Raw genomic sequence first — 16,330 nt, 5'->3', positions numbered from 1 at the left:
AGTGCAACATTAATGCCATGAGCATCGAAGATCAACAAGTTCTTGTTGGTGGTCGAGACACCCCTTGACATAGACCATGCAAAATGATGAAGCCAATTGAGGAAGAGTTCCTTTGTCATCCACGCATGTGGCTGAGTTGCCATGCAAGTGCTTGGTTTGCACTTAGATATTTAATTCTATAACTTGTGCTTCTCCTTAAACAAGTAGAATCCTAGAATGCTTTGGCCAACAACATTAACACAACATAGAATGGTGATCCATTCTCGACTCTTGGGAATGATATAGGATACACTCAGGTACTTCCTCTTCTACCCAACACCCTCATGGCCCCATTTCTACCCGCTTGGACACCCGTTTCATCATAATTCCATACGTGAGTAGGACCATATGGATTTTTAGAATATGCTTTCAAGAGCGTCTCATAGAAATAAGAGACAAAAATAGGTCTAAGGTTGAGTGCGATATCTTTGTCAAGCCCTTTGAGCAGTCTGCAAAGTGAGTTTTAGATGTCTGTCGTTAAAACTTGACCACCAAGACTTACCGAGAAGCCCATTCTTGAAAGGATTGGGTCTAGTTTGGTAAATTTAAGCAATCTATACCTTCAAATTGACAATCTCTAGTTCATGCCCAATTGATGCCATCTCCTTGCACCATTTGACTATAAGATCATATTTATGAGCGATGAGGATTGTTAGAGGACCTTTCATGGAGGTGGTTATGAGACGACCCAACCATTTGAAGAGTGTGGTTGTTGGGATGCCATATTTTTAGATGTTGTCCTAACAGACATGTCCCTGTCCTCGAGATATTTTAGTGCCCCTTTTATGTCATCTACGAACCACTTCTTCTATGGCAACACAACTATTGGTGACCTCTAAGATGGAATATCCTCTCCCTGAGATGGAGTAGCCTCCTGTGTTGGTGCTATAGTCTGTGGAGTTGTCACAATTGGGTTGACATCTTTAGTGGATGGGGGGAATCCAATTCCTCTTTTATGGCTCGACCAACATGTTGATGCTCTTTTCTTTACAATAAGCTTTGTCCTTTAATCTCCCCTCTTCATCTATAGATAGTAAGTAGAATCGGGATGTCGACTATGGTAAACTATGAAATGACACAATTAATAGTTATGGGTAACTGCTATGGATGAAGGATGTGAACAAACCATGAGGATGTAAAACAAAAAGGGATTGAAAAGGAAAATAAAACATGAGGATTCCAAATAGTAAGGGTTTTAAATATTGCAAAGGAAATAGTGGAACACAAATAAAAATATTGGAATGAATGTGTAAACATGAAAACCATAAGAGAAGCTCAAGAACAAAAAATGTAAAATCACATACATATGATTAAGTAGAAATGAAATAGTTGAAGGTTAGATTCCTTAAATTGGTACATGAACCATTAAGAAAATGCAGGCCTTAGTTTGTTAAAGGTGAAAGAATAAAATGAATCTGCAAGTATTGGGTGAAGGGATGTAAATAAATCATAAGGATGTAGAACAGTTACATTAAGATTAATCTGAACAGGAAATGAAATTGAAGGAAACAGTGGAACATGGAACAAATGTCTAGGAGAGAACATAAAAACTTGAAAATAGATAGGGTTTACAAAAATGAATATAACGGTTTGTAAATGTTAAAAATAGTTAGGGTTTGTAAAAAATGTAAGGTTTTGTAAAATTGAAAAGGAAATGATAAGGAAGGAAACCCTAGAACATCAAATGAACATGAAAACATGGAATGATGAAAATAGTGAGGGAAACTTGAGAATAGAAAATGTAAAATTGCATATATAGGATTCATTAGAAATGAAACAGTAAAGGTTTGATGTAATAAATACAACATGACACATAAAGAAAATGAAGGCCTTAATTTGTTAAGGTGAAGGGAACAAAATGAATCTATAAGTATTGGGTGAAGTGATCTAAATAAAACATAAAGATGCAAAATAGTAAGGGTAAGCATAAACTGAAGAGGAAATGAAATTGAAGGAAACAATGGAACATGAAAAGAACGTGTAGGAAAGAAAATAAAAATTTGAAAACAGATACGGTTTAGAAAAATGAATATAAGGGTTTGCAAAAATAAAAAAAAGTGAGGGTAACTAAAACTAAAAAGGAAATAAAGAGGAAGGAAATAATAGAACATGAAACAAACCCGAAAACATGAAATAATGTAAAACAAACAGTAATGGATGAAGGGAACTAAATAAAACAAAAGGAAATGAAGCAAAAACTCAACCCTGATGATGTAAAATAGTATGGGTATAAGGGGAAAGAAAGGGTTGAATAATAAGAGTAGTTATAAATTGGAATGAAATATAGACTTGGATGCTTGTTGTTTCTTCTTTGAATTGTTCAATGCCTTTTGTGTCTTCCTTCTCCTATTTGATGCCTTCTGTGTCATCCTTCTCCTATTTGATGCGTTTTGTGTTTTCATTGTGACTCAAATGATATAATTTCATTGCTATTTGTATGATTTAAATGTAATACTTGTTTGTGTGGCCTCTTTAATGTCTATACTCTTGCCATGTCAAAATTTGAATCTAGATTGCATTTTTAGTGCCCATTTGATATCGCCATTTATGTTAGAGTTGATTGGTTTTTAATGGAAAATGGTGGTCTTATGCAATTGTTGTGGATGTAGGTGGGAGAGGTGGTGAAGTGACTAGTAGATGTGTGCTAAGGTGACTAGTTGGTGTGTTGTAGATCTGGATACATGGGATGGAGGGACCAAAAACATGTGGACTTGGACATCTTATCATAGGCATACACGGTCTTAGGTGTAGGGTGTAGTTACCGATGTTGACCCTCCTTAGTGTCAATGTTTGTTTATATGGTAGTATATTCTTGGGAGTTTTGTTTGTAAGTAGATTGGAAGGCCTCAGATGAGCGTAAATATCATCCTTACATGTTATTCATGTAGGCACACATAAAATCTGCATGGAGCCCACTATTGTGCATGTTAGTATCTGTCATTGTTATGATCAACTGGTGAATGATATGGTTGTATTTGTTTGAATCTTTTTTTAGTACTTAATGCCTTCATTATGTGTGTGTGTGTGTCTATATATATGTGTGTATATGTATATATATATGTATGTATATATATATATATGTGTGTGTGTGTATATATATGTGTGTTACATATATATATATATATATACATATAGACATCAAACTTTAACCAGAATATGGTCAAATTAATGCTGATTCATTACTGAGTTTAAAAAATTGTTTATTAGTCAAAATCTAGACACGTACTGGGTGATCAGGTGCACCTCAGTGGATCCCTAACCACCCATGTACTATAGTAGGTTTAAGACCTCGTGCATGTATTGACACCTCTCCCAAAACAACTACATTGAAATGAAAAATGGCAGATGTATTTATTGATCCATCAAGCATTGAACGGATAACAATTAATGTGAAAAAGCTGCAATTAATTTTTCTCACGTCCATCTCAAATAAACAGCCTCCCAACCTTTCATATCAAGCATGCCCAACCAAAAGAGATCCTGCATAAAACCTTCACTAGAAACAGGTGCAAAAAATAGATCCTCCAACATCGTTAGCCTTTGTGTTTCTAGGTATGTTTTTGCATTTTGACTGTGGAAGTGCTTCCATGTTGAAATTTAATGGTAATTTAACCCTAAGAATCAAATTCTTTTATAACGTTACAAGAGGCCATAAGAATCAAAACCAAGTTTTTCTTTACATTAGCAACTAATATTCTTCGTAGGAACTGAACCAAACAAATTTAATTGCTAATTTCAAAATCTTTTCTCATCCAAATATGTTGCATAGGCTTCCCCTCTCAAATAAATTAGAGGGCATCCATATTTTTCTATCTTTCTTCAAAATAACTACTAGCAAAAAGGTTTTCCTATATGGTCATTGGTTTTGGCTTCAAAAAGAAAACCCTCGAGGATTTGCAAGTGCTATTCTCACATGCACTTCATAATAAAATAAAAAAACCTACATAGTTAAGAGGCTCACAAGAAAGTGGTCAAAATTTTATTTTGGGTTAAATTGGATAAGCTAGACTAAAGTGGACTTAATGGATTGAATTTTTTGTGTGAGTATTCATAGTGATTGTTTTGATAACCATAAAATAGTATTATATAGGACCAAAAGGTATTCACACTTGTTGAATGGTCTACAGATAGGCAAAACATTTTGATGTTCTGGAAAATTTCACATTTTTATATACAACCTCCCAAAACCCTCTATATTGTTTAGTTGGCTGTGAAAACTCCTTATTATGCACTTCATATAGCAACTTGCTTCTTTACTATGTATGCACTTTTGAAAGACCTTCCTATGATGTTAATGGTTACCATTCTTCTTAAGTTATTCTCTATCTCTATCCTCATAAGGACTGATTATACATAATATGTTATACTCTTTCTTTAATCGCCTTGCTATGTCTATCCTCCTTCCTTTATGCATTGTGGACACCTTTAAGTTTGTTTTGATAGTCATAGTATTCTGTTTTGAGGATCATAGTATTTTGTCTCCCTGTGCATTTGCCACGATCATTTTGTCCACTATTAAGGACAAAACAATGCTAGTGCCCAACTATAGTGGTAGGGCAGTGATCTGCTCCCTTACTATTTCTTAAAAGGCTTTATTGCGGAAAGAATCATAAATACTTTTTTCCATTGTTTTGGTTGGTTGGTTGGGTGCAACTCCCTTTATATGTAGAAAATTGGTATCAAAGTGGTATAGTAAGTAAAATCTCCTTTTAAGAAATATTGAACCAAAGGGAATTAATGCATACCGGGAAAGGTTTCTTTCTTGATTATTCATAAATACTACAGTTACCTAAAAATTTAGGTAAAATATTATATAAGTGAGTTAAAAAATAAGTAAATAAAAAATTTAATTAGAAATCTATATTCAATACATTTTGTTGAAAAATAAAAGTAGATATTTACTTCTCTTTGGTAATTAGTAGTTTCAATGGAAGGAGAACTTAAGTAAATGTTAAAAATATACATTAATATAGTAAAATAAATATTATAATAATAATAATTTTATTTTCAAATTAATTAGATAGATGATTAGGGTTATGGTTAGGTTAGGGTTAGGGTTAGATTTAGGGTTCACATTGTTTTGGTTATTTTCATATAGTTCATTTATTTTAATCTAATATAAATCTTTTTTTTTTAAAGATAAATATTTAAAACATTAAAATATAAAAATAATATTATTGTATCTGGCTAGGCTAGTGTACTACAATTTATTAATATGAAAAAAAAAAGGAATAAGGAGACTATTGCAATATAGTATGATAACATATAATAATTTAATATTATTATTATAATATGACCTTGACCTTACACAAACATAATTTCAATATAATATTTAATATTAATATTATATGTTCATATTATTTCTATTATTTACTTAGAGTTCATTTATTTAAATTTAATCTAAATATTTTATTTTTTAAAGATAAATATTTAAATGCATAGATTACATCAAAATATAAATTAATAATATTGTTGTATTTGGGTTAGGTTAGTGTATGCAATTTATTAATATAGATTTTTTTAAAAATTAAACATATATAGTAATAAAAAAATCATTGTAATATAGTGTAATAATATATAATAATTTCATATTAGTATTGTGCTATGACCTTTTGCAAAATTCTACAAGGAGACAATATCAAGATTGTATGCTACAAAGAATGCATCCAACCAAGCAACAACAAATGTGTAGAAGGCAACCAAATTTTTATTTATATCTACCTATGTTTTTAAAGAATAACTAAAATCATTGCTTTCACTAATAATACCCTAACTTAATCATTCTTGTGTGCAAAATGCAGAGAATTGCAATAAGCATTTGTTTGACAACTTAGAACAAAAAAAAGAGAGAATATTTAGAAAGACAAGATAGATGGTGAGCATGCCTATTTTGAACCCAAGGAAAGATTGACATGGGGGTGTATCAGTCTAAACAAATAAATTAATGTAGCATATAAACAATTAACAAACCGTACATATTAACACATGAACACCAAGATTTATAAATGGAAAATAAAAACAGGAAAAACCATGGTGGGAGTCAACCCACAAGAATATATCCACTATGAATAGAAATGATTAGAAATAAGAGCTCATTACTCTAGACTTACACATCAAGGCTATTTGTTCATGGGACAAGATACAAAGAGGACTTGCAAAAATTGAAGTTAACTACACTTAGGGCAAGATATCGAAAAAATGATCTGAAAAGAAGGATCTTTTAATTATGAAGTTGTCCTTGAACTCTGCATCAAGCGACCAACATCAACACACAACTCTGGTCTCAATTGCCAACACTCTATTTCAACTTTGTCAAAGTCTTAGCACAACTTGGATATCATTCAAACACAACTTTTCTTCTTTGCTCAAACTTCCTCTGATCTTCACTCTTTTCAACATCATCTGCACTCTCATACATCTCATACCCCACACACACTTCTACAACTCAAACACACATATACCTTATATACAAGATAGATCATCAAAACATAGACCAAGTTGGATTGAATCAAAATATACTTTTCGAACTAAAAACAAACATGCTGATCCACTCCAAGAGAAAGAGAGGACCAAAACACATCTCCCAAGGATTAGTACACTAATTCACAATTACCGGGATCTAACCAATAACATATCCAGATGCTATGCATCAATATAAGAAATCACTAATAAAAAACATAAGCTCTAATGCACATAACTAAAATCCAGATCTCAACACGCTACGGTGAGACCCATAACATATCAATTAGGCTTCCACAAATCATATCCGGACCTAAGGATAGGTCAAACATCGAACATCACAACCAACAACGAACAATACCACAACACTCAGAGAACCAAAAGATGTTTCCCGATAACATAACCATCATATGCAAGATACCAAAACTATAACCAATAATGATAACAATAATACTCAATACCAACACTACATTCTGGATCTAAGCACTTACGAAACAATCAATAGAATAACTATACCAATAACACAACAAGATAAATCTACACCACAAACATTTCAGATCAAATTGGAACAAGTTTGACATCAATGACAACCACAACAATACATGCGCTTTAATGAGTCTATGTTTCCATTTTAAAATAAAAAATCAATGTGAAGTATCAGTCATCTCTCTGTTTCCGTACATCATTTTTTACACAATTTATTCTGGTAGGAAGAAATGATTCATGATTGACTCACCAAAAAGAAAAGTGTCCAGGCCTTTGTTGGGCAAATACTCATAGACAAGCAATCTTTCGGTTCTTTCGGTGCAACATCCAAGCAAATTCACTAGATTTCTATGTTGAATATTTGCCACGAGTTCCACTTCATTAATAAATTCTCTTTTCCCCTGTGCAGACCTTGCAGACAGCTTTTTCACTGCTATCTGCTTCCCATCTCTGGTCGTTCCCTGAGAATTAAACAAACCCACATCGGTTTAGTGAAATATCTTTGTTATTTTTTCGGATCCAACAAAATATAATTTAGTTGTAGGATACAATATACTCATACCTTATAAACTGGGCCAAAGCCTCCCTCTCCAAGCTTGTTATTGTCATTAAAATCCTCTGTTGCTCCGATCAAAGTTTCCAAGGTGAACGAAATTTACTCTTTTTTTAAAAGCCTCCTTTGTAGAACATCTTATTATCAGAGAGAAACGAGTAAAGTCAGAGTTACATATTATGCTAAACCAGATATTCTAGAGGTAACCAGAAAACAGAAAACAATAGTAAATGAATCTACAGTATCACCTTCATTCTCCCTCACAAGCGTTACTGGCTTCCTCGAAACTGCAGATTTAAATTTCCTTAGGATTGCCAAGGAACAACCAGCGAAGATGACTATCGAGCCTATATAATCCCTAATATCATCCATAACCTTCCTGATGACTTGTCTGCAAGACATCGTTTTAATTGTTATGCTAAAACTTCTGTTATAAAATCAAACAAGTTATAAAAGAATGAAAATTTATAAATATTAAAAATAGGAAAATTTGGATGACCATCTTAGTTGATCTCATAAGGGATGGTTCATAACCAGGACTCTTGGTTATGGAGGGCGGTATACTTGGAGGGGCAGGTGGATCAACAAAGGGATAAATCTCATTTCTTAGCGTGCAACTTCCTGACATGGCCTGGGCGCCTTGTTTAGTATAGCAACAACACTCCAGAGCTTCCTTCGCCTGCGACAAGCAATTTCTACAATCCTTGATCGATATGTCTCTCCAACACTGTACTAGACCGTAAACCTGGCCCGAAGCCTTTTCATTTCCCATTGTAGAAGAATACTCACTTTTTCCTGAGAAAAATCTCATACTTGCTGGAAGGCAAGCTTTATCAATCAGATCAGACAGAAGACCGAATGTTATGCGCTTGGAAGCTGTAAGACTCCCTTGTGTGACATCCTGTGTGTTCTCCAGGAAAGCAAAGTTGGTATCTAATGTTGAAATGAAATTGGAGTTGTCATAGCGCAAGAAGCAGTTATCCATCCATACTTGCCCACCTATGTCGTTGCCGCAAAGTTCTTGAATAGTGCTATTTGCCTCCATTGAACAATTTGAGCATTTCGCAGCTGATATATTACCCATATACTGTAGCAGGCCATAGACTTTATTGCGAGATTGGCCACGGTAAGAGGTGTTAAAGCCTGAACTTTGAGGTGCATTACGAGACAGATCATTGATAACTCGTTTTAAGTTTGTGGAATATGCACTTCCCTCTTTATAAGTTGAGGCATTATTGCAGACAGACCGTCGGTACTCACAGAGAACAGAAGGGAAAATCATCAGGAAGAGCAAAGGAAAAAACATTGTCTCTCTGTGATCGTTGGAGAAGGTGGAGTTGCACCTTATTATCTACTCCTTATTACGTAATAATTTACGAACAAGAAAACTCTGATTGGCTGATCTTTTATCAGTTGTAAAGGCATTATACTTTTTATTTTGTACAAAACAAAGTTATGGTAAAATTTCAATAATAAAACAAAATGAACTAAGTCATGGGTAAGTCATTCACATAAAGACAAGGGAAATGGACAGCTGTAAGTATTCCAAAGCGTGTTTGACTTGGTATAAGTATGGTTTACTACTTTAAAAGACATTTTTTCCTTTGCAAATAGGAGTCTATTCCATATTGTTCCTCATAGATAGATTTACACAGATTTATTAAATATATTTATCGATAGAGATTTCTTTCTCAAGGTATCTATTTGACTTAATAGATTAAATTAAAATTTAAGGTATATATACTAGTTGTTATTGTAACAATAGTATTTGTTCACTAATGATAAATGATTTATGTCATATCAAGGTAAATTGAATAAAGGTTTAAGATAATAGATTATTGGAAGTCATATGTATCACAAACACGTAGTGACAAGCACCTTTCTTTATGGGAGTGTAATAAAAGTATTTGTTGTGTTGTGATAGATGAGTCATTACAATAATTTAAAGGTAAGTTAATTCTTCCAAGTTGAATATATCATGATTTTACTAAGTTGATCAAAGTTATAATTGTTAAGGTTGTTCTAAAATGAATATATCATGTTACTTAATGTGATTAGCACGTTTGAAGTTGAGTTTGTTCATTAGAATAAACATTTGTTAAATATTGATGAGCAAATGATTTGTTTGTAAGAAGCCTTTTATAATTTGATGGATTAATTTTGACTTCCATAACTAAATAAAATAAAAAAATTCTTAACTAATTCTAAAACATAAGAAAACAATTTTTAAATAAATAAAATAAATTCTATTATAAATTACATAAAATAAAAAACTAAATTAATTTTGACTTCCATAACTAAATAAAATAAAAAAATTCTTAACTAATTCTAAAACATAAGAAAATAATTTTTAAATAAATAAAAAGAATTCTATTATAAATTACATAAAATAAAAACTCTTCAATAAATAAAATAAATCTCTTCACAAATAAAATTAATTTTTCAAAGTATAATATAATAATTATAAATACGTATTAATTTTAATTTTAAAAAAAAAAATATGAATTCTAAATACTTGTTAAATTCTCCGCGTTTCATGATGCTATTGCTTCTCACAAGGCACTTGTTCATTGTCATTCATCGAATCTGCTACCCACAGATTTCTTTATCATGCGAGAAAATTTATCTAGTCGGTGTCAAGACTTTGTTATACGAGTGGCCGGCAAAAACTGCAAATGAATAGACTTTGTTGCATTATTTAGTCGCTAATTAAAAATGCAATTGTCAATACAGGCGGTGACACTTCAGGCCTACCCTGTTTGTTGAAATGATATGAAAATAATTTTTTTAATTATGTTCGGAAAGAGTGTAATAATAAAGTAATCAACTCATCAACCTCAACTTATGTTTATGATGGTCTTTTTAATCTTTGCTCATCATAATCATGGTTTTTCTATTGAGTTTGATCATACAATCTGTCATTTTTACAATTTGTTTGTTTCGTTTTGAAGAAAGTTGTTGGAGATTTAGTATTACTATAATTGTTCTTAATTTCTTTATATATTGAACACTCCAAGTTGTAATGTTACTCTATTTTCGTCGATCTTAATATTCCAAGATGATAAATCTTGTTAGTCTATTTTGTTTTTGGACATTTTTCACTTTTCTATTTTACACCTAAAATAGTGCGACTTAGGAGAGAGGACCAAGTAGTTGAGCATGTTCGAATAATTGCTATAGTAATTTATTGGTTTAATGTCCAATATTTTAAATAATTTAGCACTAGTAGTTGTGGCTTTAAAATTGTTAGTGTCGATAATGAGTAGCAAAAACTGAATGAACTGTACTCCTTGGATCTAAAAGGAAACAAATCATGTAATGCCACATCAATGCACTAATAAAACATAACTATTAATCTAACTTTTTGGGGCTTTTTTGGAGACCTCAACAAAAACAATGCTAATGCAGCATCATATTTGGTGATGTGGGCTTGAAACCTTAGTTAAAATTAGAGGACTTGCCAAGTAAGCTACTATAAAATATGAGAGTGATTTAAATTAGATAATCAAATTTACCCACCCATTAAGAAACGTCATAGTAAAAGATATTTTACTCTTGCACACATCAACATGGTAATGATTTTTACATTCACATGAAAATGGTGATAAGATATAAAAAGGTTATGAATTCATGATGATTTAAGGGAGAGGGTCAATGGATGTGTGAGATCCTATCATGGTAATAAGAGTTGAATGTTTGGGCCCCACTAGTTAACAAAATATAAGTTAAAGCTAAACAAAGAATAGCCCTTATGTGATTCGGAAACATCAGACATCACAAGCAACAACGAACAATACCACAACACTCAATGAACAAAAAGATGTTTTTGGATCACATAACCATCATATGTAAGATACCAAAAATATAACCAATAATGATAACAATAATACTCAATACCAACACTAGATTCTGGATTCAAGCACTTCCGGAACAACCAATAGAACAACTACACCAATAACACAACAAGAAAAAAATACACCACAAACATTCCGGACCAAACTGGAACAAGTTTGATATCAATGACAACCCCAACAATACATCAATGCATACTTCCAACAACCTACATATGCTTGAAGTTAATAATACAAAGTTTTGTATGTTTTCCTCAATTGTGCTAGGTATATACAAGATCTCTCAAAGATTAACAACAAATGAATTATATATAATCGATCTCTCAAGTTAATTGTTTTCATACATCAAAAAAAAATTGTACTGTAATAGTATTTTGTGCAACTTATTGGTTCAAACTAAGTTCCATTCATCACATTTCAAATTCACTTTATTTTTATTGTACACAATTAATCATAACAAAGACAATTTTCATTTCATATGACGTCTTGACTTTCAAAATACATTTTACAAATTATTGATATAACCATTACACTTATTAAAATGAAATGCTAGTGCTAGAAATTAAAAACACTACTTTAAAAAAAGTCATATAAAAGAATATTACAATACAAGAGTTATAAAGAAACTTTTACTCCACTAAATTTTATGTCGACTAGATAAAATTGTACGTAATTGATATAACGACACTTTTCATTAGATGGACCCGGATATTAAGTTTGAACAAAACTTATCCAATGAAGTCGTTGAAAAGTCGTTGAAGAAGTTTAAGACTCGCTGTCGAAATTCTAGGGATTATCTAGGTTCCAAGTTACTAATAGAGGTTTCATTCCTTGAAGAAATTGCAGGGATGAAACTAACATTCGGACTCTGACTGCTCATGCTTACGAACGCAGGTCTCGTTGGAACTGGTAATGGTACAGAATTGGTGGTTAGCATTGTAACAATATTAGACATTAATGGACGCACGTCTGGATCAGCCTGTGTACACAGAAGTCCAATGTGGGCGCATCTTATCACTTGCTCTTCTGGGCAATTTCCCACCAGCGCAATATCCACAATATTCAGGGCATGGCCTCCTTTGAATAGTCTCCATGCCTGCATCACATGTCATATTCACAAAAATTCACTTTCTCATCTCAATGAATGGTTAATTGGGAAAACCAATTTCTTACCCATTCTAATAGGGTGAGGCTCTGTTTTTCTTTGGAAAGATTCATGTCCGTATTTTTTTTTCCGCTTACAATCTCCAGCAGTACAACTCCAAAACTATAAACGTCGACTTTTACAGACAGCTGCCCTCCAATTGCATATTCTGGAGCCATGTAACCACTGCATGCATCAAAAAAAACCTATCTGTAATGTTTTTTTTCAGTATGTTGCACTTTTAGAATTAAAAACGGAGCTTATGATTATATATCGTACTGCACTTTTGGGTGTATGACAAACAAAAAGAAAATAATAGAATTGAATTATTCTTACTAAGTTCCTGCAACTTTTGATTGAATTTCAGTTTCATTGTCAGAGAAGAGTCTCGCTAGCCCAAAGTCAGCTATCTTAGGATTCAATTGCTCATCAAGTAAAATGTTGTTTGCCTTGATGTCTCTGTGAATTATTCGAAACTGCGAATCCTCATGAAGGTAAAGAAGGCCGCGAGCAATTCCAATTATGATATTAAACCGCTTTTGCCAATCGAGTATTCTGCGCTTTAATGGGTCTAAGTTTCCATTTTGAAATGAAAAATCAATGTGAAGTATCAGTCATCTCTCAGTTTCCCTACATCAATTTTTACACAATTTATTCTTGGAGGAAGAAATGATTCATGGTTGACTCACCAAAAAGAAAGGTGTCCAGGCTTTTGTTGGGCAAATACTCATAGACAAGCAATCTTTCGGTTCTTTCGGTGCAACATCCAAGCAAATTCACTAGATTTCTATGTTGAATATTTGCCACGAGTTCCACTTCATTCATAAATTCTCTTTTCCCCTGTGCAGATCTTGCAGACAGCTTTTTCACTGCTATCTGCTTGCCATTTCTGGTCGTTCCCTGAGAATTTAAACAAACCCACATCGGTTTAACGAAATATCTTTGTTATTTTTTCGGATCCCGTAAAATATAATTTAGTTCTAGGGTACAATATACTCATACCTTATAAACTGGGCCAAAGCCTCCCTCTCCAAGCTTGTTATTGTCATTAAAATCCTCTGTTGCTTCGATCAAAGTTTCTAAGGTGAATGAAATTTGCTCTTTTTTAAAAAGCCTCCTTTGTAGAACATCTTATTATCAGAGAGAAACGAGTAAAGTCAGAGTTACATATTATGCTAAACCAGATATTCCAGAGGTAAGACCAGAAAACAATAGTAAATGAATCTACAGTATCACCTTCATTCTCCCTCACAAGGGTTACTGGCTTCCTCGAAACTGCAGATTTAAATTTCCTTAGGATTGCCAAGGAACAAGCAGCGAAGATGACTATCGAGCCTATAATAATCCCTAATATCATCCATAACCTTCCTGATGATTTGTCTGCAAGACATCGTTTTAATTGTCATGTTAAAACTTCTGCTATAAAATCAAACAAGTTATAAAAGTGTGAAAATTTATAAATATTAAAAATAGGAAAATTTGGATGACCATCTTACTTGATCTCATAGGAGAAGGTTCATAACCAGGACTCTTGGTTGTGGAGATTAATATTTGAGGAGGAAGAGAGGGCGTTATACTTGGAGGTGCAGGTGGATCAACAAAGGGATAAATCTCATATCTTAGCGTGCAACTTGCTGACATTGCCTGGGCGCCTTGTTTAGTATAGCAACAACTTTCCAGAGCTTCCTTCGCCTGCGACAAGCAATTTCTACAATCCTTGATCGATATGTCTCTCCAGCACTGTACTAGACCGTAAACCTGGCCCGAAGCCTTTTCATTTCCCATTGTAGAAGAATACTCATTTTTTCCTGAGAAAAATCCCATACTTGCTGGAAGGCAAGCTAAATCAATCAGATCTGACAGAAGACCGAATGTTATGCGCTTGGAAGCTATAAGATTCCCTTGTGTGACATCTTTTATGTTCTCCAGGAGAACAAAGTTGGTATCTAATGTTGAAATGAAATTGGAGTTGTCATAGCGCAAGAAGCAGTAATCTATCCATACTCGCCCACCTATGTCGTTGCCGCAAACTTCTTGAATAGTGCTATTTGCCTCCATTGAACAATTTGAGCATTTCGCTGCTGATATATTACCCATACACTGTAGCAGGCCATAGACTTTATTGGGAGATTGGCCACGGTAAGAGGTGTTAAAGCCTGAACTTTGAGGTGCATTACGAGACAGATCACTGATAACTCGTTTTAAGTTTGTGGAATATGCACTTCCCTCTTTATAAGTTGAGGCATTATTGCAGACAGACCATCGGTACTCACAGAGAACAGAAGGGAAAATCATGAGGAAGAGCAAAGGAAAAAACATTGTGTCTCTGTAATTGTTGGGGAAGGGGGAGTTGCACCTTATTATACTCCTTAGACCTAATAATTTACGAACAAGACAACTCTGATTGGCTGATCTTTTATCAGTTGTAAAGGCATTATACTTTTTATTTTGTACAAAACAAAGTCATGGGTAAAATTTCAATAATAAAACAAAATGAACTAAGTCATGGGTAAGTCATTCACATAAAGACAAGGGAAATGGACAGCTGTAAGTATTCCGAAGCGTGTTTGACTTGGTATAAGTTGATAAGGTGCAGATAGAAAAGTGTGCGTTTTACCTTCTACGAAACAGTCATTTAGCGTTCTACGAAACAGTCATTAAAATTATTATTTTAAGTCTTACTGTGCGAAACCTCCACGCCAGAATTATCCTCGCATGTTTCAGAGGTACTTGCTGCAGGTCAATAATAATAGGTATGGAAGTAGTTGTACCAGCAGTCAACATGAAGAAATTAAACAAGTTAGTTGTGGATATTAATGGGGCGGAAATAGGTATTCAAAATTGTGAGGCGCATTATCTCGGAGTAAAGATAAGTGATACTTTTGACAGGAAGATTTTTCATAGAAAGGGACATGTACCACACAAAGAAACTTTACTAGGAAAGTAATTGAAAAAAATGCAATGGTCAATACAGGCGTCAACACTTTGCTTTCACTTCAGGCCTACCCTGTTTGTTGAAATGAAATGAAAACGAAATTTTTAATTATGTTTATGATGGTCTTTTTAATTTTGCTAATCATAATCATGGTTCTTCTATTGAGTTTGATCATGTAATCTCTCATTTTTACAATTTGTTTGTTTCTCTTTCAAGAAAGTTGTTCGAGATTGAATTTTTCGAATATTATTATAATTGTTCTTAATTTCTTTATATATTGAACACTTCAAGTTGTAATGTTATTTTATTTTCATGGATCTAAATATTCCAAGATGACAAATCTTGTTAGTTCATTTTTTTTTTTTTGGATATTTTCCATTTTTCTATTTGTTGGGTGAATATTTTGTCACTTGCGTACCGATGATAAAATATATGATTCACACACATATATATTGAGAAATTAATCTCTCCTCTTAGCAAAGGGAGGATCTCTTTGAAATTTCTTCTCGAATTAACAAGAAACTAAAATTTGTAACTCTTTTTTTTTTTTCAAAATTTATGTATTTTCCCTCCACTTGTTACAATTCCCTATCACGTGTGATACTTAAAGATTACAAATGATAAGAAATTTAACTTGTAGCTCAAAGTCTTTAAGTATAAATTCCCAATTCCTTAAACTACAAGTAATAGCAACAATACAAAGACTACTACTAATTACTTAACATCAGAAATTTTTTGAAATATGTAAACAACACAAAGTCTCTTTCCATAGTTAGGAAGTTTTTTCATAAATATTCACAATTTTTACCAAAATATTCATGAACGTAAGGAATGACTATGAGAATTAAACATAAGAGTAATCT

At 32.9% G+C, this 16,330-nt stretch overlaps 2 protein-coding genes across 2 annotated transcripts; both read right to left on the bottom strand.

The window, feature by feature from the left end:
- Positions 1–7,196: 7,196 nt before the first annotated feature.
- On the bottom strand, positions 7,197–8,843 carry LOC131875222 (cysteine-rich receptor-like protein kinase 10). The gene is made up of 3 exons (XM_059219288.1): positions 8,072–8,843; positions 7,547–7,602; positions 7,197–7,445 (listed from the first exon to the last, which is right to left on the bottom strand). Exons 1-3 carry the CDS (start codon positions 8,841–8,843, stop codon positions 7,197–7,199), a joined length of 1,077 nt encoding a protein of 358 aa, XP_059075271.1.
- A 3,177-nt stretch (positions 8,844–12,020) lies between these two features.
- On the bottom strand, positions 12,021–14,851 carry LOC131078734 (cysteine-rich receptor-like protein kinase 44). The gene is made up of 7 exons (XM_059219968.1): positions 14,029–14,851; positions 13,769–13,912; positions 13,535–13,662; positions 13,222–13,432; positions 12,869–13,103; positions 12,562–12,718; positions 12,021–12,484 (listed from the first exon to the last, which is right to left on the bottom strand). The coding sequence occupies exons 1-7, from the start codon at positions 14,849–14,851 to the stop codon at positions 12,182–12,184; spliced, it is 2,001 nt and encodes a 666-aa protein (XP_059075951.1). The 3' UTR covers positions 12,021–12,181.
- Positions 14,852–16,330: the final 1,479 nt, after the last annotated feature.

Source organism: Cryptomeria japonica, chromosome 4 (genome assembly GCF_030272615.1).
Source record: "Cryptomeria japonica chromosome 4, Sugi_1.0, whole genome shotgun sequence".
Lineage (NCBI taxonomy): Eukaryota > Viridiplantae > Streptophyta > Pinopsida > Cupressales > Cupressaceae > Cryptomeria > Cryptomeria japonica.
Note: the sequence above shows the minus strand (reverse complement) of the source record. Positions and strands in the feature narration are given on the sequence as shown.

Coding starts and splice junctions, on each gene's coding strand:
- LOC131875222 (XM_059219288.1), bottom strand. CDS start 8,843: ATGTTTTTTCCTTTGCTCTTCCTGATGATTTTCCCTTCTGTTCTCTGT. Junction 7,603..8,071: donor CTCCATAACCAAGAGTCCTG/GTTATGAACCAT, acceptor TCGGAGCAACAG/AGGATTTTAATGACAATAAC. Junction 7,446..7,546: donor GCTTTGGCCCAGTTTATAAG/GTATGAGTATAT, acceptor TTTAATTCTCAG/GGAACGACCAGAGATGGGAA.
- LOC131078734 (XM_059219968.1), bottom strand. CDS start 14,851: ATGTTTTTTCCTTTGCTCTTCCTCATGATTTTCCCTTCTGTTCTCTGT. Junction 13,913..14,028: donor ACCTTCTCCTATGAGATCAA/GTAAGATGGTCA, acceptor GATGTCTTGCAG/ACAAATCATCAGGAAGGTTA. Junction 13,663..13,768: donor CCTTGTGAGGGAGAATGAAG/GTGATACTGTAG, acceptor TCTGATAATAAG/ATGTTCTACAAAGGAGGCTT.